General features: G+C 36.9%; 2 protein-coding genes and 1 long non-coding RNA gene across 4 annotated transcripts in view; 1 reads left to right on the top strand and 2 right to left on the bottom strand.

The window, feature by feature from the left end:
• Nucleotides 1–6,490: 6,490 nt before the first annotated feature.
• LOC121369104 (toll-like receptor 13) lies at nucleotides 6,491–13,348 on the bottom strand. Its single transcript, XM_041493956.1, has 2 exons — nucleotides 13,196–13,348; nucleotides 6,491–8,703 (listed from the first exon to the last, which is right to left on the bottom strand). The coding sequence occupies exon 2, from the start codon at nucleotides 8,692–8,694 to the stop codon at nucleotides 6,637–6,639; it is 2,058 nt and encodes a 685-aa protein (XP_041349890.1). The 5' UTR covers nucleotides 8,695–8,703; nucleotides 13,196–13,348; the 3' UTR covers nucleotides 6,491–6,636.
• LOC121369105 lies at nucleotides 10,791–14,198 on the top strand. The gene is made up of 2 exons (XR_005957560.1): nucleotides 10,791–10,903; nucleotides 13,856–14,198. It is a non-coding gene; the product is annotated as an uncharacterized LOC121369105 (long non-coding RNA).
• An 11,316-nt stretch (nucleotides 14,199–25,514) lies between these two features.
• The window catches only part of LOC121369103 (toll-like receptor 13), a 25,403-nt gene continuing 25,148 nt past the window's right edge, over nucleotides 25,515–25,769 (bottom strand). For both annotated transcript variants that reach the window (XM_041493954.1, XM_041493955.1), the window contains exon 3: nucleotides 25,515–25,769. This exon is cut by the window's right edge and continues 802 nt beyond it. The gene's annotated coding sequence lies outside the window, so the exon portion shown is untranslated.

The raw sequence follows: 25,769 nt of genomic DNA on the forward strand, positions 1-25,769 counted from the left end.
ATTATGTACAGGACCCGCGGAGTGTAAGTAAAAGTGACATTGGTGTGTGCACTGTTAGTCCGAGCCCAGTGGTATAGCACTCGCTTGATGCGCGGTCGGTTTAGGATCGATCCCCGTCGGTGGCTTCACTGGGCTACTTCTCGTTCCAGCCAGTGCTCCACAACTGGTGTAGCAGACCGTGGTATGTACTATCCTGTCTGTGGGATGGTGCATATAAAATATCCCTTGCTGTTAATCACAATGAGTAGCCCATGAAGTGGTGACAGCGGGTTTCCTCTCGCTATATCTGTGTGGTCCTTACTCGTATGTCTGACGCCATATAACCGTAAATAAAATGTCTTGAGTGCGTCGTTAAAACATTTCCTTCCTGTTAGTCCGATTATCGTGTTATGTGTGTGGTTGTGTGTGTGTGTGTGTGTGTCGTTGTGTGTGTGTGCCACATGTTTTGATAATATCATGGTTCAATATATAAAACAACACATGCCATTTCGTATGTGTTATATTTATTACACAATAATATGGAAGATATATAAACATTTCAAAACATTTCTTAGGGTAGGTGCATTGTTCAAGTACCATAAACAGTTGTTGAGATTTCTGGTAACAACTTCTGAACGGAATCCAGAGACCGCTGACTGATAATATATTGGGAACATATTTTTTCATTCGAGTAACAACATCGTTATTTTAAACCCACCATAATAATCTTTATTATCGGATTTGCTACAAAATAAAACACAATATAAATTTAAGGTAAGCGTGAGTAACAATAATTTCCTGGGTTAAAACAGTTTGCTTTGAATGTGCACGTTAATCCCTATAACATAGCATAACATGGCATGCCATGACATGACATGACATGACATGACATGACATGACAACATAACATAACAATATAACATAACATAACATAACAATAATTAAAAGACAAAATACTATGAACATGGTGTTCTTTTTATCTGTCGTCATGACAAATAAATTATCTTTAGAACACATACAGTGAAAAAAGTTACACTCTAAAATATTTGTTTAAAACTTTTTTTATTTTTTAGCTTCGAATATTATCTTGCCATATATACTCCTGTAAAACATCTACTGTGGAATCCTTTATTTTCGTAGGCTTAAATTTTCGTTAGATACATAAATTTGTGGATCGAAGAGATAGTATTATAAATTCGTATCACATGTACACATGTATCATGTTTTTGTTGTATTCTTAAATTCGTTGACTGCACTGGTCCACGAATTACACGAAAATTAGATCACCACGAAAACCAGTGATTTCAGAGTCTACTCTTTCAGTATGACCCATTTTGTACCGCCTGCGAAGCAAATGTATTAATGCTGCTGGTACCAGTGTTCGTCCAGTATTGCATTGCCAACAAAGCAAACGTCGTTTATATTGATTAGACCTGGCCTAAGTTCAGCCAGCGAATGTTTCGCTAACGTTCGCGAACTATTTGATGTCATAAAAAAAATGCTATTTTGTTAACAAAATAATTGATATGAGAAGTGATTTTCTCGAATTTTGCAAAATGTTTTTACTCTTTTTACATTAAAAAAATATGTACACAAAGACATCCGATTGATCTATTAATATGTGAACTTTATGCGCAGGTGGCCGATATATAGAGGTAAAATACATCTATACATCTGTCTATCTATATATCTATATTTATATTTTATATATACAATGTATATAATATAAAACACTACCACCAACAGTTCAGTAATTTAATGACATGTTTTAGCAGAGAGAGAGAGAGAGAGAGAGAGAGAGAGAGAGAGAGAGAGAGAGAGAGAGAGAGAGAGAGAGAGAGAGAGACAAACAGACAGACAGACAGAGAGAGTTGCGTTTAGACCGGTGGTTATGAATGTCACGTTTATCAAAATAGTATAACAACAAATAGAATGAGATGCACACACAGTGGGCATAAATTACCAATGGGATAGATTGACTTGATACCGCCTTCCATATGGCAGATAAATATTATTGGTTGTACTATTAACAAATAGAATCCCTAAGGCGACAATGTTAATGTATGTGGCTAAAACACTATACTTTCCTCAAAGTATTAACTGAAGAAAGTGGAACCTTTCATCATCCCTAGTTTGGCACCGAAATGTAATATATGTACTTTATTGTTTTACAGTTTGACAATACATGTTTCAAGCAATTGGATCCTGAGGTACTGGATGAAAGGCAATTACATACATTTAGTGCCCAGATAAACTAAATGTTTAACAGCACACACTGTTATATTTATCATCAATGGCAGAACTGGCAGTATTACGTGTTTTATTAAAAGTTAAGGTGACATCGAACTTTGACCCAACCATATATTTAGTACAGTGCTACCTATACGGGTATAATCGCCTCAAGTAAATTTAGTTATATTTTTTAATGACCCAGTTAAAGGGACAGTAATGAGTTTGCTGCAATTTGTAAGATGTTATCGACCAACAGAGATTACATGTAATTACATATCAAATATATATATATATTTTGCATAAAATATTAGTGGCTGTATATTAAACGTGTTTCTGATCGTTCTAATATTTGTACTAGGTTAAATTTCATTTTATTTCATAAAATATATTTTTTCGTAGGTACAAAATTATTTGAAAATAAAATCCAGTTTGGGCTTCTTCAAATATTACGACGACCAGAAACACATTGAATATACAGACATTAATATTCCAAACAAGAAAACATTTAATATGTAAGTTTAATCGCAGAAATATTTTATTAGTCGGAAACATCTTACAATGCAGCAAACTCAGGAATGTTCCTTTAACAAAATTACTGAAATATGTTTTAGCATCTATCATCTCTATTTCACTGTGTCTGTAAGTCAAATAACAAACGCGTGAATTGCTAAATAACACACACACACACACACACACACACACTGCGATAACAGTTGTTGCTAAAACCCTAGCAGATGAAAAGAGACAAAAGCAACATAAATCCATGTATTTATATTAATATTTACAGTACCAATCAGTATTAATATTCTAGCAGACAAACTAAATGATACAAAAGTATCTATCCTTGCCAAGCATCGCAATTAAAAAAATAGATAAATAATTATTGAAAAAAAAAGCATATTTATTTTTTTCTCTTTAGAATCATATAAATTACACAGGATAAACGATGTTTTAATTGAATAAATGATAAACGATTTTTTAAATTAAATGTAAAATGTTTTTTCCCACTACTGCGATCATCTAAAGAAAATCAAAACGTTTAAACATATGCGATGCACCTGACTTTCTTTAAAAAAGAACACTGGAAATGAATATTTTATATTAAAGAAAAATCCTGTATCAACTGTAATCATGATCCATCCAAACAATATGTATTACCATTGTAAGGCCAAATTTAATGATTCAAGACTCCCCAACCTTGACATTGTCAGTTTCATCAGGGAGTAACAAAAATAAAATAAAATAAAATAAAAACAAAACAGGTTATCTATCTGTGTTATTTCTACTAATCTTATTTACAATACTATGTATATGTATACGAGTCAAACGCATCTCAAACACAGTAGAAAGACGCAGTCTTTTCCCGTTCCAATTAATACTCTACAACGTTCAAAGAGTTTATCACAAAGGCCGTTAAACGTGCTAGACATTCTGTGAAATTGTGCTGCTAAAAGAATCATATTGCTAACCAAAAATACGAGTTAACTATGTGACAAAAGTGTATTTTTTCTGTCAACTATTGGACCAATTTCAACAAATTATATATTATATATTAGGACACTCAAGAAGGTCGATTAAAACAGTATTTTCAGGTCACGCTAACAGAAACTTTTCTTTTCGTTTATCAACGACATTTTGTTACTTGAATTTGCTGAAATAAAATAATGGTTTTGTGCTTGTTCGTGAAAACACCCCCTCGAAAAACAAAAAAACCCAACAACAAAACAAAAAACAAAAAACAAAACCCACCAAAAATACACCACCAAAAAATAAAACAAAAAACAAACCCAACAAAAAATATATATCTAATAAAAACAACTAACCACCAACGAAACTACGGTTTATACAAAATTTCTACCAATTTACCGAGCCCAATTATTGTAATAAATCTGTTGTATTTTCCTAGATTCCATTTTAGAAATATGAGTACACGATGTTGACTGATACGTTTTGACATCGGTTAGGGTATTTCCCCGACGCAGGCCTTTTAAAATTGCGAGAACGATCGTTACGTTAATGGGTCGGTCGCGCAAATTTAATTTTTTGCGTAACCCGTGTTTCGTTCGCACATTTACATGACCAAGATTGCATTCGCAATAAAGAAATAGGTTACCTGTATTAGTTTTTGAGTAACACATAAATACTAGTAGTTTTCACAGATTGTCACATCTCTGAGGCCTATTTCCACTGTGGTAAATAATATTCAATACAATAACGTACGTTGCTGCTGAATATGCAATGTTTTAAAGCAGCTTCGCGAATTCAAAGAATAATAGTGTCTTATAAAAATGTATTATTTTGGCGCCATTTTTCTTTTACAAAATCTAAGTATAGGCGGGTGTGCAGGAAATTGTTCAGCGGCTCAAAACAGTGGTGAGCGAACATTTTAGTGTCTGGTCATGCTCCCTGGCACACGCGCCTTTAATGATCGTTCAAATACCAATTAAGTGGTTAAACCTTCCAAATGTCCTTGAACATGAACCCAAATAATTTACTAGCAATCTTGTGTTCAACATGTGTTAATTATTCATAATACATGTATGTTGTCATCATTTCCAATCCAAAGAACCGTTCTTTCCCACCTTTTTATCTTATAAATATATGTTATATCTTCAGATCCATGCTAATGTCTATGTTCTCACGTCCGTCTTTACTCTCCTTCAGAATATTTTTGGACGTCCGTAACGTTTTATACTTTCATTCATTTCAACTTATTTTCGTGCTTATATCCCATTAAGGTTCAAGCACGCTGTCCTGGGTAGACACCTCAGCTGTCTGGTCTGTTTGTCCAGAACAGTGGGTTAGTTATTAATTGTAAGTGGTTAGTGAGAGAGAAGAGGGTGTAGTGGCCGTACACCTACCCATTAAGTCGTTGAGTCGTTGAGTCTGGGTGGGAGCCGATACCGGGCTGCGAACCCTGTATCTACCAGCCTTATGTCCGATGGCTTAACCACGACGTCACCGAGCTCGGTGTTTTATTCTCAATAACTGTTAACTTTTATACACATTATATAGTAGTCAAGGGTCACGTGAACGTCGAGGGTCGAGGGTCACGTGAACAGTGCATCTGGAGTGTGATAGCGAATTCGCTCCGTCAGTGGTGCAAAAAACGCTTTTGCAGCCGTTAGATGACAGAATGGCTCACTTATATGTGTCTTACTCTTATCTCATGGATACGCTCAGAGGCGGATCTAGGGGGGGGGGTGTAGGGGCCGCCCACCCTTAACTTTTGCGATAGTTTTATTATATATTAATTTTCATTTTTTTTACGATCCCCCTCCAAACCTCCCCCAAAATTCCCTTGGCATTCCACCTCATGTCACTGGCCCCCTCCCATAAATGGATTTTCTGGATCCGCCACTGACGCCATCATTCAGTTTACGTCTTGGTGGCATGGTTATCCAATGTCAGATTGCAAAGACATTTATACGCTCCCAACCCCAATCAGATATGAAAAGTGTTAACATAAAAAAAAAACGAGATTTTGCACCATGTATTTTTTTCAGGCATGCTCGGTAACTAAACAAGCTGCGAGTAAAAGGCTGCAATGTTTTAACCACGTCTGTAACTTATTTGTTATTACCTGACACGGCCCCTGAATATTGTTTTAATTTTGTAAAACGTCAGACTGAATTTGATATAGGCCCTTAACTTGTTGTGATTAGTATATGTCGTATAACTAAGCTATCGATAACTATAAAAACAATATTCAAACCAAAACCATGTTTTTTGAGGTGGGTCTGATTAAGGAAGTATTGTGATATTCTCAGATAGGCATGACGTGTGTGTAGTTAACGTCTTGACCCAGTTGTTCAATGCGTAGTTAAATTTAACCCTGGGTTAGTCTAATATTTTCCTTTTATTTATTTCTGTTCAAATACGACTTTAAATTTGATTATGTAATTGATACCTTTAGTTGTTCCAAATCAGGTTTCAACACTATGTTTTCAATTATTATTTATGTTGATTCAGTTCTGGGTTTTGAAAATATCTCTTAACCACTGGTTAAAGGGACATTCCTGAGTTTGCTGCAATTTATAAGATGTTATCGACTAACAGAGACTTTTTAACGATTGTAATTACATATCAAATATATTTTTCTGCATAAAATATTAGTGGCTGTATATTAAATGTGTTTCTGATCGTTCTAATCTTTCTACTAGGTTATATTTCATTTTATTTCCTAAAAGGTATTTTTTCATACGTACGAAATTATTAGAAGACAAAATCCATTTTGGGCTTCTTACAAATATTAAGACGACCAGAAACACATTGAATATACAGACAATGATATTCTAAACAAGAAAATATATTTGATATGTAAGTTTAATCGTAGAACTATTTTATTAGTCGGAAACATCTTACAATGCAGCAAACTCAGGAATGTCCCTTTAAGGTTAACTAACGGTTTATACAATTGTCCCCTTATCTGTTCTTATTCACCTCATGTAATAAACACAACCTACATCTCTCCTGTCCGTCTTGCCACTGAATTCCACCGGGATTGGCGAGCAAAGTTCGTAGAGGTTTGAATAAATTTCTTGTAGAGACAGTTTCCCGAACTACGACGATCACTTGTTTCTCCATGTTTAGCGCCATCCTGGTTTCAAACTGACACCACTCGCTTCTCGCAAAATCATTGGACACGATCAGAATCACTCTCTTGCTTTTTTCCATGAAATTCCTTATATTATCGACAGCCAGACGTCCTGGGACGAAATCTCGCTGGTGGATACACAACTTTATGTTGTGATTTGTCTCAAGAAATTGTACCAATTCATTGATCACCCAGTAGCTATCGTCATCGCAGTACGCCACAAAGGCGTCATAGACAAACTGTTCATCTCTTCCCGACAAACGCTGGTGCTGAGGTTTCGAGTAGATGTAAGATCGGAGCCTCCAACGACAACGGTACACGACCACCAGCGCGACAAGCAGTAGCAACAAGAAGCATCCAATGACTGCACATGCAATGATGTAAGCATTCGACTGGTAATTGTGGCACTCGGCGTAAGTCGGGTTGTACTTATCCAATCTGAGAGATTTTGGAGCCGCACACCAATAGCTCTCTGGATACTTCACAAATTTAACAGTTTTATTTTTTATCACTTCAGTCATCCACGTGCGAAACCACTGCAGTTCGCACGTGCAAAGGAAGTCGTTGTTGCCCAGGTTAACAGTCTTGAGACTTGCCCTCGTTTCAAAAGGAAAGGACGTTTCATTAATAAGCCGTATTCCGTTTTTATTAAGATTTATGTATTTCAGATGTGTCAGATTAGCAAATGTTGTGCTGTTCCACGTAGCCAAATGATTTGTCGCTAGAATCAATGCTTCTAGTTTATGCATCTCAGACAGGGAGGCAGGGAGTGCCTTTAATTTAGTGTTTTGCAGATCTAATTTTTTAACAGCTTTCAGCTGCGAAAACATTTCGCTCAACGAACTAGCGGGAAGCATGTCAAGGTGGGTGTTTTGAAGATTCAGTTTGGACAGCTTAGGTGCCCATTGAAAAGGAAGATTCCCAGGAAACGTTATGCTAGATAGTCTGTAATTGTGAGATAAATCTAAATCCAAAAGAGAGTCGGAATAAAACGCCAGTTCGTCAATTTTTGTCAGTTCCTGATGGCTCATCTGTAAGACTTTTAAATTCTTCATACTTTTGAAGGTATTATTTGGAAGAACCTTCATTCCACTGTGTCCCAGATAGAGATATTTAACATTTTCGAGACACGAAAACGATGAATTATCCAATGACTGTATACTATTGCCGCCCAAGTCCACCTTCTCAAGTCCTTTGTAACGAGCACTGCCATTGGACAAACAGAAATCGGGTATTTCCGTCAGCCAATTGTTGTTGAGATGCAAACCTCTAAGATTCGCGTTGCTGCTGGAAAAGAATGTGATGCTATTGTAGCTGATGTTCAACTGACTTAATACTGACAGCCCGTGCAGAAGAGAGTCATTATCAAACACGTGCTCCAGAATGTTATCGCTGAGATCAATATACACGATGTGGTCTTTCAGATCTAGAAACATATCTCGAGGAAGAGCAGCTATACCCATGCTTCTGAGGACAATCGACTGCAACCGGTTGCTAAGATTCCGAAACGCGTCTCTCAGCATGTTCGCCGGTATCCGATTTCCCGAAAGGTCGAGTTTCTGAAGCACGGTGAAGTCTGTGAATGCGTCGCTGGACAGCCGAGTGATGTTATCAGAGCGTAGAGTCATGGAAAGGAGGCGACATTTTGAAACTGGAGACAACACCTTCCTGTTGACGAGTGGTATGTTGCCGTTTAAGAAGATGAAACGTCTGATGTTCTCCGGTAGACTCGGTATTTCCGTCAAACCAAAATCTTTCTCTCCACAGACGGCTGTGGATCCACGGCAGGTACAGACGGGGGGACAGTCAAGACCGAACGATGACGTTGATGCGGTGCAGCGCGAGTTAAGTAGGATCACACAAACCATGTACAACAGCCAAATCATATTTGTGTCCTGGGAAAAAAGAAAAAAACAAAGAAAAATAAAACTGTTGTATACTGACGTTAGGAGACCTGATTGAGCAATCATTACATTAAATGGTTGAGGGAGTGGAACATCTTGGGTAGTTGGGACATTTTGGTCTGCTACAGGACTGGTGTGCATAACCGAAACAAAGACGTCTTACTGCGGCGAACTCTAGACTGAGAATATATGGCCTGGGTGTTCAGATCAGGGCAGGTCAGGTCAGGTCAGGTCATAGGTTTTAACGTGCACATTCAGAACAAGCTGTTGTAGCACACGCCTGTCATGGTCGCAGGTGTCAACTTTCGCCGCCTCCTCCGACCAGGGCAGGAAAGGGTTTGGGGTGGGTGGGAGGGGAGAGGGGTCGCTCGCGCTGGCATGTGCAAGGGAGCACAAGCAGCCCAGTCAGAGTAGGTAACGAGCAAGGTCTGGGTATTCATTAATTCCATTCATTTATACTTATTTTTGTGCGTATTTCCCATACAGGTTCACGCACGCTGTCTGCCCATGCTAGAGAGTTAGTGGTTAGTTGTCAGTGGTTAGTGAGAGAGACGTCGGTGTAGTGGCCTTTAAACTAAGTGACCTAAGTACTAACAGTTTGATGGTCTAGCTCGCGAACAGCAGAGTACTTGGGGTACCCTTACACCTACCCATTGAGTCGTTAAAGCGTTCTCTTGATGCGCGGTCGGTTTGGGATCGATCCCCGTAGGTGGGCCCACTGGGCTATTTCTCGTTCCAGCCAGTGCACCATGACTGGTATATCAAAGGAAGTGGTATGTGCTATCCTGTCTGTGGGATGGTGCATATAAAAGATTCCTTGCTACTAATGGAAATAAAATGTAGCGGGTTTTCTATCTGCGACAGTGTCAAAATGACCATATGTTTGACATCCAATAGCCGATGATTATTAAATAAATGTGCTCTAGTGGTGTCATTAAACAAAACAAACAAACTTCTTGGGTGGGAGCCGGTACCGGGCTGCGAACCCAGTACCTACCAGCCTCATTTCCGATGACTTAACGACCACGCCACCGAGGTTGGTCGGGGCCTGGGTGTGTTGAAGCGCTGCTCATACCAGTTTTATTAGAAAATGTTAACATTATCGGCAGTGGGAACTGATTTGGTCAACAGAACCTACCGTACACCTCCCAGGCCGATACTACGCTGACTCAAACAAGGCGGATGTTTATTCAACTGCCAACAATATATTGTAGGTTCTAATATACCAAATCAATTCCTATTTCCGATAAAGTTAACGTTTACTAATAAAACTGATATAAGCGGTGTTTCAACACACCCAGGAAAAAAAGAAGAAAGAAATGTTTAATTTAACGACGCACTCAACACATTTTATTTACGGTTATATGGCGTCAGACATATGGTTAAGGACCACACAGATTTTAAGAGGAAACCCGCTGTCGCCACTACATGGGCTACTCTTTCCGATTAGCAGCAAGGTATCTTTTATTTGCACTTCCCACAGGCAGGATAGCACAAACCATGGCCTTTGTTGAACCAGTTATGCGTCACTGGTCGGTGCAAGTGGTTTACACCTACCCATTGAGCCTTGCGGAGCACTCACTCAGGGTTTGGAGTCGGTATCTGGATTAAAAATCCCATGCCTCGACTGGGATCCGAACCCAGTACCTACCAGCCTGTAGACCGATGGCCTAACCACTACGCCACCGAGGCCGGTCCAACACACCCAGGAAGTACAGCAATAAAAGCTGTGGCGCCTCACATCTAATCTACCTGCAAGAAAATGGGGGTCACATACCATTTAAGAGATTTAATTAATGTTTTTATTAGCAACCGTAATTTTTGCTGAAAATTGCAGTTCCATTTTTGGGGAGTACCCTGCATTAGTTTCAACCTCTTGTATATATTGCTTAACAACTGTACAACAGATTCAAGTGTATTTATTTATTGTCAGTGGATAATAGTATTTGCACAAATAACCAATGTCACATATTACTACCAGTAACACCCACAGCGATTTTTACTCCGTAAGTATTTGATGGTACACCTCGAACTTTGACACGGAACTCTCGCCTTTGGTACCATGCAACCTTTAACTACAACTTTACAGCTACGATCATGATATATAGGTTTATGCACGGCAATGGGCCTTCGTCAAGCTCTAGCGCACACGTGTACTGAATAATGGGTAGTGTAGAAGGAAAGTTCAAATGTATGTTGTTTCTTGGAGAGTTTTTTTATATAAGTATTAGAAAATATTTTGCATGCATATTTTTAGAAAGACATTTGGGACTAGATATGCTTTGTTTGTTTTCGGTGATCAAACTTGTCATACATTTCAATGCATATTAAAACTCCATATAAATGAATGTATACCTCGTCGCACGGTTATTATTTAAAACGTGCTTTAAAGGGACATTCCTCAGTTTGCTGCAATCTTTAAGATGTTATCGACTAATAGAGACTTTTTAACGATTGTAATTACATATCAAATATATTTTTCTGCATAAAATATTAGTGGCTATATATTAAACGTGTTTCTGGTCGTTCTAATACTTGTACTAGGCTAAATTTCATTTTATTTCCTAAAAAGTAATTTTTCGTACGTACGAAATTAGTTGAAGACAAAATCCAGTTTAGGCTTCTTACAAATATTGAGTTGATCAGAAACACATTGAATATACAGACACTGATATTCTAAACAAGAAAATATATTTAATATGTAAGTTTAATCGTAGAAGTATTTTATTAGTCGGAAACATCTTACAGTGCAGTAAAACTCAGGAATGTCCCTTTAACAGTATATTTAAAGGGACATTCCTGAGTTTCCTGCAATTTTTAAGATGCTATAGATTAACAAAGACTTTTTAACGATTGTAATTACATATCAAATATATTTTTCTGTATAAAATATTAGTGGCTGTATATTAAACGTGTTTCTGATCGGTCTAATGTTTGTACTGGGTTAAATTTCATTTTATTTCATAAAATATATTTTTTTTCATACGTACAAAATTATTTGAAGACAAAATCCAGTTTTGGCTTCTTACAAATATTAAGACGACCAGAAACACACTGAATATACAGACACTGATATTCCAAACAAGAAAATATATTTAATATGTAAGTTTAATCGTAGAAATATTTTATTAATCGGAAACATCATACAATGCATGCAAACTCAGGAATGTCCCTTTAATAAAGTACGTGGTCCCGATGAAATAAGTCATACATTATTCAAACAGGTAGTCAAAGCTGTAGAATATCCACTCCAGCTATTATTTAATAAATCACTTCTTTTATTTATATACCCTACTAAATAGAAAATTGTTCATGCAAACCATTATTTTAAAAAAAAAGGTGACAAGAGTTATCCTACAAATTAAAAACCCATTTACAGAACCTGTACAAACGGACAAAGCAATGGTTAGTCACTTTTAACCCTGATAAAACTCACGTAGTAGTATTTTTGAAAACTGATATTAAAGGGACAGGCCTTAGTTTTTAAACACTACGGCATATTTTTCACCATTAGAGCCGTTTATGGCCACTGAAATCAAACATTACTTATATTTTATTGTTTAAATTATCCATTTCCGTACAACCGAAGTGTTTCTAGTCATCCTGTTTCTAATACCACAAAATGCATTTTTCATATTTTTAAAAACACACGGGCGTCTGAAAAGTAGCGGTTATTGATTAGAATTCTAGTCTATTGTTTAAGGATATTTCTCGGTTCTAACGTCACAGACTCTTCTTTACCTCTGTTGTAATTTTATCCAAATGTGTTACAGGTTTGTAGATTAACTAAACTTAGTGTCCATTATTACGAGTTGAAACTAGGGCCTGCGCCTTTAACCCATCTCAAGTAACCGATTTATATTTTGGTATCACCGCTATTAATATAACACAAACACATACGTATTTAGCTTTAATTTTCACAAATTGATGGAAAATTGATAAATCACATTCAAAATGTATGTAAATCAGCTTCATCTGTGATCTCTGTTCTAAGAAAATATAAATTCTCTTTGGATCGATAAATATTGATGCAAATATACACAACTTTTGTTCGTCCAGTACTTAAATATCAACCTGAAGTTTGGGATGGGTAATATATTCTGAAAATTTAGAAAAAGTTTCAGCTTAAAGCAGCAAGGATAATAACCGGTCAACCATTGTTTGCATCTATAAACACGTTGTATTTATAAACAGGTTTGGCTACACTCTATGAATGAATGTATAAATGTTTAATGACACCCCAGCACGAAAACTACATCGGCTATTGGGTGTCAAACTATGGTATATGCAAATATACACTCTATTAACGCCAACAGGCCAAACTATTATGTACTATGTTAAAAATAATGAATGATATGGCTCGTGATTGAAAATTGCAGTCCCCATTGTTCTATGTACAATAAATAGACCGATAGATAGTCAACCATTTGAAGACTATTCCAGAAACGTTTTTGAAGTTTGTAAAAAAACAACGTTTACTTACTTTGTTCACAGTTTGAATTAGAGGTCTTGATAGCTGTGTCTATCGTGTGGATAGTGTAGAAGATCGCGTACAGGTGTTCAAATATTTCCTGCTCTGTGTGATATGTCTGTCTGGTAAGACGCATATTATGATGCGAATAATTTAATACTTGAGAGCACACAGACATCACTATTAGCTAAAAATAGGTGGAGGGCATAGTGACAAAGAATACTTGGATTTATTTCCCCTGCCGTCTCCGCTGGCAATGGATCATTATCCTGTTCTTGACGGCGGGCCGCGGTGGTGGCGTGGGGTCGACATATTTTATTTATACCGAGCACTTTACCACTGGGCTACGAGGTTTCGAATGAATGAATGAATGAATGAATGAATATTTAACGACACCCCAGCACAAAAATCACCTCGGCTATTGGGTGTCAAACTATGGTAAATGCAAAACATTAAGTGATGAACAACATCAATATAAAAAAATCGACAGTTAAATTAAAACACAGTGTAACGAACTGTGCCAAAAATACAAATATCACAGATAAGTAAAATTAAAATGTGGAATAAAAGTCAGCATCTTGACGAAACTGTAACAATAGTTCAGGATGGGCTCGAAACGATTCCATCACATTTTGTTCTTTGTCCAAATATATCGTTTCTACTTTCCTTCAGGTGATTGCACTCCACCAAAATATGGCGCACCGTCAGAGTACACTGGCAGTGCTCACACTGAGGTGGAGGAACATTCTTCAAAAGAAAGAAATGAATGGGTCAAGTATGTATGCCCGATGCGAGCACTACACGAGACTATTTCCACCTTCCTGCACTGCCTATAGGAGGACTGCCACTGCACCAGGACTGGCTTGACAGCATGAAACTTCCCCTGCACGTGTTGTAACCTCACCGTGGTGCAGGGGTGTACCATTCTCTTTGAGAATGGCCAATACAGCAGAAATCCCCTTTTTTTCTTCGAAATACAATTAAAATTTTGAATAAAAGTTAGTATCTATCTGTGCACAGTTCTTTACAGTGTGTTTTTATTTACATCTTGAATTTTGGTATTGATGTTGATCATCACTTTATTTGTTTGCATTACCATAGTTTGACACCCAATAGCCGATGTATTTTTCGTGTTGGGGTGTCGTTAAACATTCATTCATTCATTCATTTATTAATTCATTCATTCATTTGCAACCGGCCTCGGTGGCGTCGTGGCAGGCCATCGGTCTACAGGCTGGTAGGTACTGGGTTCGGATCCCAGTCGAGGTTTGGGATTTTTAATCCAGATACCGACTCCAAACATTGAGTGAGTGCTCCGCAAGGCTCAATGGGTAGGTGTAAACCACTTGCACCGACCAGTGATCCATAACTGGTTCAACAAAGGCCATGGTTTGTGCTATCTTGCCTGTGGGAAGCGCAAATAAAAGATCCCTTGCTGCTAATCGGAAGAGTAGCCCATGTAGTGGCGACAGCGGGTTTTCTCTCAAAATCTGTGTGGTCCTTAACCATATGTCTGACGCCATATAACCGTAAATAAAATGTGTTGAGTGCGTCGTTAAATAAAACACTTTTTTTTTTTCATTCATTTGCATGAAGCTTGTTCGTAACCGAACCGTTCTGGTCTACTAATTTAAAAAAAAAAAGTTTTTTCATTTCATTTCAACTTATTTTGCGTGCTTATATCCAATTAAGATTCCTGCATTCTGTCCTAGGCACACACGTCAGCTATCTGGACTGTGTGTCCAGGACAGTGGGTTAGATGTTAGTTGTTAGTGAGAGAGAAGAGGGTGTAGTGCACTCCCCAGTCATTACTATACATATAATTTGTTCTCCCCCAGTTATTATTATACGTATAATACGCACTCCCCTTGAATTATTTGCACTCCCCTAGTTATTATTATACATATAATATGCACTCTCCACTACTATGTTTGAATACTTCATTGAATACAATCCACATTCATTATTAGTCCCCTATTGGTCCAACCGGAAGGGTTATCTATAGGTTTCATCTCCGTTCTTCTGTCTGTCAGTCTGGAGTCTGTCCGTCCGTCTGTCCCACATACAGTTTTATGGATATGTTTTTTTTCCACAATGCTTCGAGATATTGAGCTGAACTTTTGCGTATAGCTTTATCATATACTATTACAGACCAAGTTTGACTTTCATGACGATTTACTTTACATGTAGCTTATCATATACTATTACAGACCAAGTTTGACTTTCTTGACGACTTACTTTACATGTAGCTTTATCATATACTATTACAGACCAAGTTTGACTTTCTTGACGACTTACTTTACATGTAGCTTTATCATATACTATTACAGATCAAGTTTGACTTTCTTGACGACTTACTTTAAATGTAGCTTTATCATATACTATTACAGATCATGTTTGACTTTCTTGACGACTTACTTTAAATGTAGCTTTATCATATACTATTACAGATCATGTTTGACTTTCTTGACGACTTACTTTAAATGTAGCTTTATCATATACTATTACAGACCAAGTTTGACTTTCTTGACGATTTTCTTTACATTTAGCTTTATCATATACTATTACAGATCAAGTTTGACTTTCTTGACGACTTACTTTAAATGTAGCTTTATCATATACTATTACAGATCAAGTTTGACTTTCTTGACGACTTACTTTACATGTAGCTTTATCATATACTATTACAGACCAAGTTTGACTTTCTTGACGATTTACTTTAAATGTAGCTTTATAGTGTACCATTACAGATCAAGTTTGACTTTCTTGACGACATACTTTACATGTAGCTTTATCATATACTATTACAGACCAAGTTTGACTTTCTTGACGATTTACTTTATATGTAGCTTTATCATATACTATTACAGACCAAGTTTGACTTTCTTGACGACTTACTTTACATGTAGCTTTATCATATACTATTACAGACTAAGTTTGACTTTCTTGACGATTTACTTTACATGTAGCTTTATCATATACTATTACAGATCATGTTTGACTTTCTTGACGACTTACTTTAAATGTAGCTTTATCATATACTATTACAGATCATGTTTGACTTTCTTGACGACTTACTTTAAATGTAGCTTTATCATATACTATTACAGACCAAGTTTGACTTTCTTGACGACTTACTTTACATGTAGCTTTATCATATACTATTACAGATCATGTTTGACTTTATTGACGACTTACTTTAAATGTATCTTTATCATATACTATTACAGATCATGTTTGACTTTCTTGACGACTTACTTTAAATGTAGCTTCATCATATACTATTACCGATCATGTTTGACTTTCTTGAGGAGTTACTTTACATGTAGCTTTATCATATACTATTACAGACCAAGTTTGACTTTCTTGACGACTTACTTTACATGTAGCTTTATCATATACTATTACAGATCAAGTTTGACTTTCTTGAGGAGTTACTTTACATGTAGCTTTATCATATACTATTACAGACCAAGTTTGACTTTCTTGACGATTTACTTTGCATGTAGCTTTATCATATACTATTACAGACCAAGTTTGACTTTCTTGACGATTTACTTTACATGTAGCTTTATCATATACTATTACAGATCATGTTTGACTTTCTTAACGATTTACTTTACATGTAGCTTTATCATATACTATTACAGACCAAGTTTGACTTTCTTGACGATTTACTTTACATGTAGCTTTATCATATACTATTACAGATCATGTTTGACTTTCTTGATGATTTACTTTACATGTAGCTTTATCATATACTATTACAGACCAAGTTTGACTTTCTTGACGACTTACTTTACATGTAGCTTTATCATATACTATTACAGATCAAGTTTGACTTTCTTGAGGAGTTACTTTGCATGTAGCTTTATCATATACTATTACAGACCAAGTTTGACTTTCTTGACGATTTACTTTGCATGTAGCTTTATCATATACTATTACAGATCATGTTTGACTTTCTTAACGATTTACTTTACATGTAGCTTTATCATATACTATTACAGACCAAGTTTGACTTTCTTGACGATTTACTTTACATGTATCTTTATCATATACTATTACAGATCATGTTTGACTTTCTTGATGATTTACTTTACATGTAGCTTTATCATATACTATTACATATCAACTATTTACTCATTTTGACAGTTATTGCCCTTGAAGTTAGGAGATGCGAAAATGTGTTTTTCTGACTTTATTTTTGCAATTCCTCAACATATTCAGTTTATAGTTATTTATATATGCGAGCGACACGACACTATTTATATCCTAACCAGACGCGACCATAATGACAGTCTTCTTTTAAAAATTGTTATCAACCGTTGAAACCGCCAAGTAAAAGTTGTTTGATTAGTTAATATATGTTTGTGGCTCGTGTCGCGCGACGAAAAAATTGAAACAATTCCTATCGGTATTTTGTCGCGCGCTCGACTACATGAATCTGTCGCGCCCTACGCGTGTGGTTAGGATGCAGCAATTGAAATCAATGGTTTATAACAAGGTCGCATGCGTCCGGTTCGGATGCAGCTTTAGGATACAGCTTAAAGGGACATTCCTGAGTTTGCTGCAATTTTTAAGATGTTATCAACTAACAGAGACTTTTTAACGATTGTAATTACATATCAAATATATTTTGCTAAATACAATATTAGTGTCTGTATGTTAAACGTGTTTGTGATCGTTCTAATATTTGTACTAAAATTGTAAGTTTAATCGTAGAAATATTTTATTTGTCGAAAACATCTTACAATGCAGCAAACTCAGGAATGTCCCTTTAAGTGTGAACGCTTCTCTTTTCATTGCCAAAGACCAGAGCCGGTTTAAGAATCCGCGGAGCCTGTAGGACCAATAACAGCGGGACCCCCTTCCAAGGATATATATTTATTTTGCTACCTCCTCGGGGAGAGGGGGGGAAATGCCCTGGGGAAAATAAATGTACACATCACCGCGGGCTCCCCTGAAGCGCGGGGTGTAGCATGTGCTACTAGGATAAACCGGCTCAGCCAAAGGCGCGATCCCTACTCGGTGGGTTCGCTAGTTTTGTTAAATGTACATGCTATAGCATACCTCCTCCTAGTCCCCTTTGATCATGTTTCTTTTGTTTTGTGTCTTTTTCTTCTTTTCTTCTTCAAATCAATAATGGCACACAAAACAAAAATAATAATAAAAAATAATAATAATAATAATGGCACAAAACTGAAAGGAAAATAATTTTAGACACATCAGTTTTATTATGTACAGGACCCGCGGAGTGTAAGTAAAAGTGACATTGGTGTGTGCACTGTTAGTCCGAGCCCAGTGGTATAGCGCTCGCTTGATGCGCGGTCGGTTTAGGATCGATCCCCGTCGGTGGCTCCATTGGGCTACTTCTCGTTCCAGTCAGTGCTCCACAACTGGTATAGCAGACCGTGGTATGTACTATCCTGTCTGTGGGATGGTGCATATAAAATATCCCTTGCTGTTAATCAAAAAGAGTAGCCCATGAAGTGGTGACAGCGGGTTTCCTCTCTCTATATCTGTGTGGTCCTTACTCATATGTCTGACGCCATATAACCGTAAATAAAATGTGTTGAGTGCGTCGTTAAAACATTTCCTTCCTGTTAGTCCGATTATCGTGTGTGTGTGTGTGTGTGTGTGTGTGTGTGTGTGCAGTGGCGGATCCAGAAAATCCATTTGGGCGGGCCCCATTGACATCGTTAAAAAAAAAAAAAAAAAATGAATATAATAAACTTATAACTATCGCCTCTGGTGTGTGTGTGTGTGTGTGTGTGTGTGTGTGTGTGTGTGTGTGTGGTTGTTTCAAAACATTTCTTAGGGTAGGTGTATTGTTCAAGTACCAACTATTGAACGGAATCTAGAGACCGCTGACTGATAATATATTGGGAACATATTGTTTCATTCGAGTAAGAAAATCGTGATTTTAAACCCACCATAATAGCAGCCCCATCTGTATGGGTGTGTCGGTACATGCTCTTAATCTCTTTTCGCCTGTGGCGATATTAATTGTTTTAGAAGGCCGTGTGCAGTTCCAAATGCACTTAGCCAGGTGGGCAACTTGTTACGTGGGTGCCAGTGACGTGGGTGCTGGAGCTGTGCTGTTCCAAGAAGACGAAGACGGACTGGACCATCCTAATGAAAGCTTCCAACCAGAGAGTTTTGAGATGGAATCTTCTTCTGCAAGAATACCCAATTACCATTGAACATATCAAGGGCACATCCAATGTAATCGCTGATGCCCTGTCCCGAAGTTGAACGTTATGATAATGTGTTGACATTCTTGATTTCTGTTTTGTTTTTATATATTTTATTTGTATACCAGGGACTCAGAGACTCAGTGTGATTACTGGTAGTCACCTTATTATGACATGTGTTATAAATGCCCGTATGCGTCGGTTAACGCACCTTTTTGTTTTAATGTAGTATATTTCCCTATTCCTAGAGTAGAGGAAATATCCTTTTTGAGGTGGGGGTGTGTGACGGTACATGCTCTTAATCTCTTTTCGCCTGTGGCGATATTAATTGTTTTAGAAGGCCGTGTGCAGTTCCAAATGCACTTAGACAGGTGGGCAACTTGTTACGTAATACTTCTGCGCGACGGTCATCGAGTTTTTGTAATACACACCCAGAGCAGGTGTGGAGGCCATGTGGCTAGTAGTTACGTAATATCTCCAGTAGTGCTGTTTATGGCCAGGGGATTGGTCGCGGATTGGCGACAGCCAGACTGACGATCAGAGAGAAATATACCGACTCTGGGAGAGGTGGAATATCAGATGATAGGGGGAGGACCGCCTTGTACCCCCAGGCGATATTCTGATTTTATAATAAATAGCTAGGGTTGAGAGATATCGAGGAGAACTAGGAAGGCTCCAGGGGATCACGGACGTCGTCCACTGAACGATCTATATTAGTTCAGACGGGACTTTGGTAAATATGTTATTTTCTGCTCCGTGTATAAACTTGATGTGATTGATGTGACTTTAAATATTTTAATACTGTATTATACCAATATTCTTTAGACAGTGTCTTCGGTCATCTGACGAAGTAAATCGTAGACTTATTTTTCTAACATTATACGAGTATTTGGTAATATAAAGCTTAGCCAGTCATCCTAGAGGACCTAGGTAAACTGTAGGTTATTGTCTTTATTGTGATAGGTACCAGTATTAATTCTGTGTTACAAGGTTACTGAATGAGTAGTTAAGGGTTAATTAAAAATTAACCAGTTAGGAATAGTGTTGCAATTCCTTTATTACTTAAGTTCCCCTAGAAGCGTTTCTAAATTATCACACGTGTGGGTGTTGTGTCACGGTGAAGTGATTAGCATATTGTGTAAACTAGACACCTAGAGATTAACTAATTAAGTGATCAGTTCTGGGTTGTTATTATTATTAATTAACTACTGCGGCTGTATATTTGTCAGCGTAGGTTAATACAGATTCCAAAGTGTATTGTGTTTTTGTTGTGTTTTCTAGTGAACTAAACGTGCTATAATAATATATACTTTATATAAGATCGTATCTCTGATCATACCTAGAGACGAGCCAAAGCGGGTATATACCGCCTGTTACAGAGAGATCTAATAGATATACAGTTAGGAGAGATATTTGGACAATCGTGTTTTATTCAGTTACGGGTATTATAGATTCCCCGTGACAATGGGTATGGAATATTTTTGACATGCCTCCATCACTCGGAAAACTGTTCAATCACGCATGTCGTGGGCACAACCTCGGACTTCGTAAAGGTGTGGTGGAAGGGGTATGTATACAGCTATGGCTTTATATTTTATTTTATTATTTTCCTAAAATAAACGTAGGTTATGTATGTATGTGAGCACAAACGCACACATAGAGAATACTACATGAGTGGCCGTTAGTTACCATTTACCGTACAACGAGTTGTTCTAAAATGTATCTAACAAGCGAAAGCGAGTTTGATACGTTTTTAAACAACGAGTTGTAAGATAAATGGTATCTAACGGACACGAATGTATTATTCAAATTCTTACATATCCTGAAAAACAAGGTTTTAAGCAAAATTTAACATCTTTCTCGATGAAAGGTATTTACAACCCTTTCATTTGTAGCTAACTTACGCGTCACAGACCAGTGATTGTCAGGTTAACTATACGTCACGGTGTAATCGATTTCGATTGTGCTCTTTTTTCATTGGATGCTGACATTGGTGACCTAGTCATCAGCTAGGAGCAGCTAGTCGTATATCTTGAAATTGATAACACACGTACATGTGTAAACAGGTATGTGTTATCAAAAATAACGAATGATGTTCTCACCAACTGGCGTGTAAGAAATATATTTAAATGCAGTTAAATAAAAAAAAAATCAGAACGGTGTGGGTCAGGGACTCTTTTGCCATACCCATATTCTCTGAATGTTCAGGTATGCTCATTGGGCTATTTCCCGTTCCAACCAGTGCCTGTGTGATATCCTGTCTAGGGGATGGTGCATGTAAAAAGATACAATACTATCAATGAAAAATGACTATATGCCAGAATTACCAAATGTTTGATATACAATAGCCGATGATTAATAGATTAATGTGCTCCAGTGGTGTCGCTAAACAAACCAAATTTTTAACTGATGATACCCTTGACATAGATAACAGATTGATTCCATTTAAAAAAAAATCAATACTTTATTAGCTGCATTTAATTTGTTTAATGAAATGTTTTGGCATCATACCCTTAAAGGCATATTGTCACAGACCACTGACCTATTTAATGATCTAACAAAGTATTACCTGAACAAAACTAATTTGATTTGTCCCTAAATGTACTGTATTTAACCATCTTCATAACCATCATACTCCATTTATTAATGACATTTTGTAAAAAATAACTGAATTATGGCAATGGTAAATAGTTCAAAAACTAAAATTGCCGAGAGGGATGACATGGATTTCACTCCATCGTGGTTGAATTAAGGTGATGCGATAGCTAGATTTGGTTTCCAACAATTAATGTAATTTTTATTTATGATCCATTTTTAGAGAAATAAGGTCCTTAATTCCGTGACAGTATGCCTTTAATGCAAATGAATGACCATTTAGCGACGATTCGTCTTTCAAAAGAAAAATGTGCTTATCACGATGACCATTTCTTAAACATTAAACGGACATTCCTGAGTTTGCTGCACTTTTTAAGATGTTATCGACTAACAGAGACTTTTTAACGATTGTAATAACATATGAAATATATTTTTCTCCATAAAATATTAGTCTCTGTATATTAAACGTGTTTCTGATCGTTCTAATATTTGTACTAGGTTACATTTCATCTTATTTCTTAAAATATAGTTTTTTCGTACGTACGAAATCATTTGAAGACAAAATCCAGTCTGGGCTTCTTACAAATATTAAGACGACCAGAAACACATTGAATATACAGACACTGCTATTCTGAACAAGAAAATATAATTAATATGTAAGTTTAATCGTAGAAATATTTTATTAGTTGGAAACATTTTACAATGCAGCAAACTCAGGAATATGACTCAACTTTAACTAATTTTCACTAAATGTAAGTTGTTGGCGTGTTTCCCTCAAGCGCGGTCGGTCTAGGATCGATCCTTGTTGATGGGCCCATTGGGCTATTTCTCGTTCTAGCCAGTGCACCGCGACTGGTATATCATAGGCCGTGGTATGTGCTATCCTGTCTGTGGGATGGTGCATATAAAATATCCTTGCTGCCAATCGAAAAGAGTAGCTCATGAAGTGTCGACAGCGGGTTTCCTTTCTAAATATCTGTGTGGTCCTTAACCATATGTCCGACGCCATATAACCGTAAATAAAATGTGTTGAGTGCGTCGTTGAATAAAAGATTTCCATTTCCATTTCATCCAAGTAGAAAACTCCATTTCGCTGACAAAAACAACACCAATGGAGAATTCTCAAGTCGAGCACATGAAAGCACGTGCAGTGTGCGCAGGCGAAACAAACACGTCTTAACGCGACGAGCTCCATGGTTATGGTTATGGTTATGTTTTGAACGTGTTCATATACCTTTATGGTTTCGAACACGCCTATCTAGAGTCTGGCTTCCGAAAAGATCGGAGGTCGGACTCGGGGCAGGAGGTACCTAAATATAGGGTCAACTTAAAAATTTCGAAAATTACAACCAAAAATAATAAAATAATGGTACGGAGAGGTTCATAAATTTTGACGGCGTCCTTAAACATATATACACTTAATCTATAACTATTAGTTAACAAGTGATTTGACGCAATTTTAGATGGGGTGGTCTAAAATAAAATAAAATTAAAAATATAAAATTAGTTAATACCCCTGAGGATGGGAGGAAGGGTAGGAGGGTTGGCCCCAGCCCACAGAAAAGTTGTATTAGAAAAGTTTAAAAATTATAAGAATTACCAATCATATTTCGAACCTTAGTGTGACCAGACGGAGGTCGGGGGAGAGGGGGGGGGGGGGGGGGGGGGGGGGAGGGGCGGGGCAGAACCTACACTGAACCTAAGGCCAAACCGCCTACGACCTATGGCCCCAAAGAAACCCTAACCACCGGCATCCCATCCCCCCGCCCCCCACCGTGTCCAACCGCAGCTCGATCCAATCTTGGCAATTAAATATATAAAAATATTAAAAAGTGAAAGTCACTAGACCCTGCAATCATCACGCATGGCTGGCATCGTGTTAGATTATTGTACAATTAGTATGTCTCGTCTACAATGAATTGTGCTCCAGTTGTTTTATAAATGTATTAGAATTTTTATCTTTTTTTTTAAAGTGTGACACATAGCTTGCTGGACTAGTCAACAATTAGTCAGACTTGCCTACAATGAATTGTTTTCCAGTTGTGTTATATGTTAGAATTTTAATCTTTGTTTGTTTTGTTTTAATAACGTGGGATACATAGAAATAAATGCGTCATATTATTAATGCGAATAACACGAGCTCGCATTTTTCGCATTAATATTATGATCGCATTAATTTCCGGATCTACGTATATATATATATATATATATATATTTTTTTTTATTATTATTATTATTATTATTATTATTTTTTTTTTTTTTTGTGTGTGTGTAAATTTCCTCCATTTTAACGTGACATACTCTATTGCATCTTTATTCAGATGTGGGCGGGACGTAGTTCAGTGGTAAAGCTTGGTCGGTCTGCGGTGGGCCGATTGGGCTATTTCTCGTTCCAGCCAGCCCACCACGACTGGCATATCAAAGGCCGTGGTATGTATTACCCTGTCTGTGGAATGGTACATATAAAGGATCCCTTGCTGCTAATCGAAAAAGAGTAGCCCATTAAGTGGCGACAGCAGGTTTCCTCTCTCAATATCTGTGTGGTTCTTAACCGTAAATAAAATGTGTTGAGTGCGTGGTTAAATAAAACATTTCCTTCCTTCTTCCTTTATTCAGATGTGTTACAGGTTTGTAGATTAACCAAACTTGGTGTATAGTTTCACAGATTCAACCAAGGGTCTGCGGCATTAAGACACTGTCTGGAATGTGTACAGCCTACATTATGAATATTACAACAACTAGCAACACACTCGATGTACACAAAACAAATTATACGATTATTTGAAGCAGAAGAAAAGCCTTCAAGTCTGAACCAGATATACCCTACACAGTTTTTTGAATGGCTATGTACTTTTAATTTTGGCCACAAATGGTGATAATGCATTAAACATTAAAGCTAATGACAATATAGTTTCAGATGGGCGTTCCTTTTCCCTTTCATATAAAATGAATTTAGAGCTACTTACAAACACCAGCACAACCGCAAATACGTTGAATTTGTCAAAATTAGCCATTTCAATTTGCCAAAATATGCAAATTTGAAATTGCAAAAAAGGAGCAAAATTGCTAAAAAAAAAAAAAAAAAAAAGAGAAAAAAAAGAGAAGAATTTGATAGAGAGACAAAGACAGAGAGAGAGGGACAGCAAGAGAGAGAGAGAGAGAGAGAGAGAGAGAGAGAGAGAGAGAGAGAGAGAGAGAGAGAGAGAGAGAGAGAGAGAGAGAGAGAGAGAGAGAGAGAGAGAGAGAGAGAGAGAGAGAGAGAGAGAGAGAGAGAGAGAGAGAGAGAGAGAATTGGCCAAATTGATCATTTCATTTTAAATACTTGCAACTAATATATTTGTTAATAGGTGAACTCAACTATGATCCTAAAATGTTGGAAATGCAAAGGTTAATCAAATATGGTCAGTGAGAAAATGAACTGTTTTAGGGCGAGTCACGATTCTAAAAGCCTTGGTAATACCGAAGTTAACATACCTTTTAATGGTATTACCAAACCCAAACGAAAAAGTAATAAAACGTCTGAATACATTATTTTTAAATTTTATTTGGGAGAATAAACCAGAAAAAATAAAACGAACATTAATAACACATGACTACAAAAATGGTGGTATAAAAATGATAAATATAGATAATTTTCTTATAGCTTTAAAATGTGTATGGGTTCGAAGATTGTTTTCAGAAAACTCAAAATGGATAACCCTATTTAAATCAGTTACAGGTATATCCACAAAAGATCTAATCTTATATGGGGATAATTTTATTGTTTGTAAAACACTGCACATGAAAAATATGTT

Source organism: Gigantopelta aegis, chromosome 3 (assembly GCF_016097555.1).
Source record: "Gigantopelta aegis isolate Gae_Host chromosome 3, Gae_host_genome, whole genome shotgun sequence".
In the NCBI taxonomy this organism is placed as follows: domain Eukaryota; kingdom Metazoa; phylum Mollusca; class Gastropoda; order Neomphalida; family Peltospiridae; genus Gigantopelta; species Gigantopelta aegis.

Excerpts from the sequence above, each read along its gene's own strand:
- LOC121369104 (XM_041493956.1), bottom strand. The coding sequence starts at position 8,694 with ATGATTTGGCTGTTGTACATGGTTTGTGTGATCCTACTTAACTCGCGC.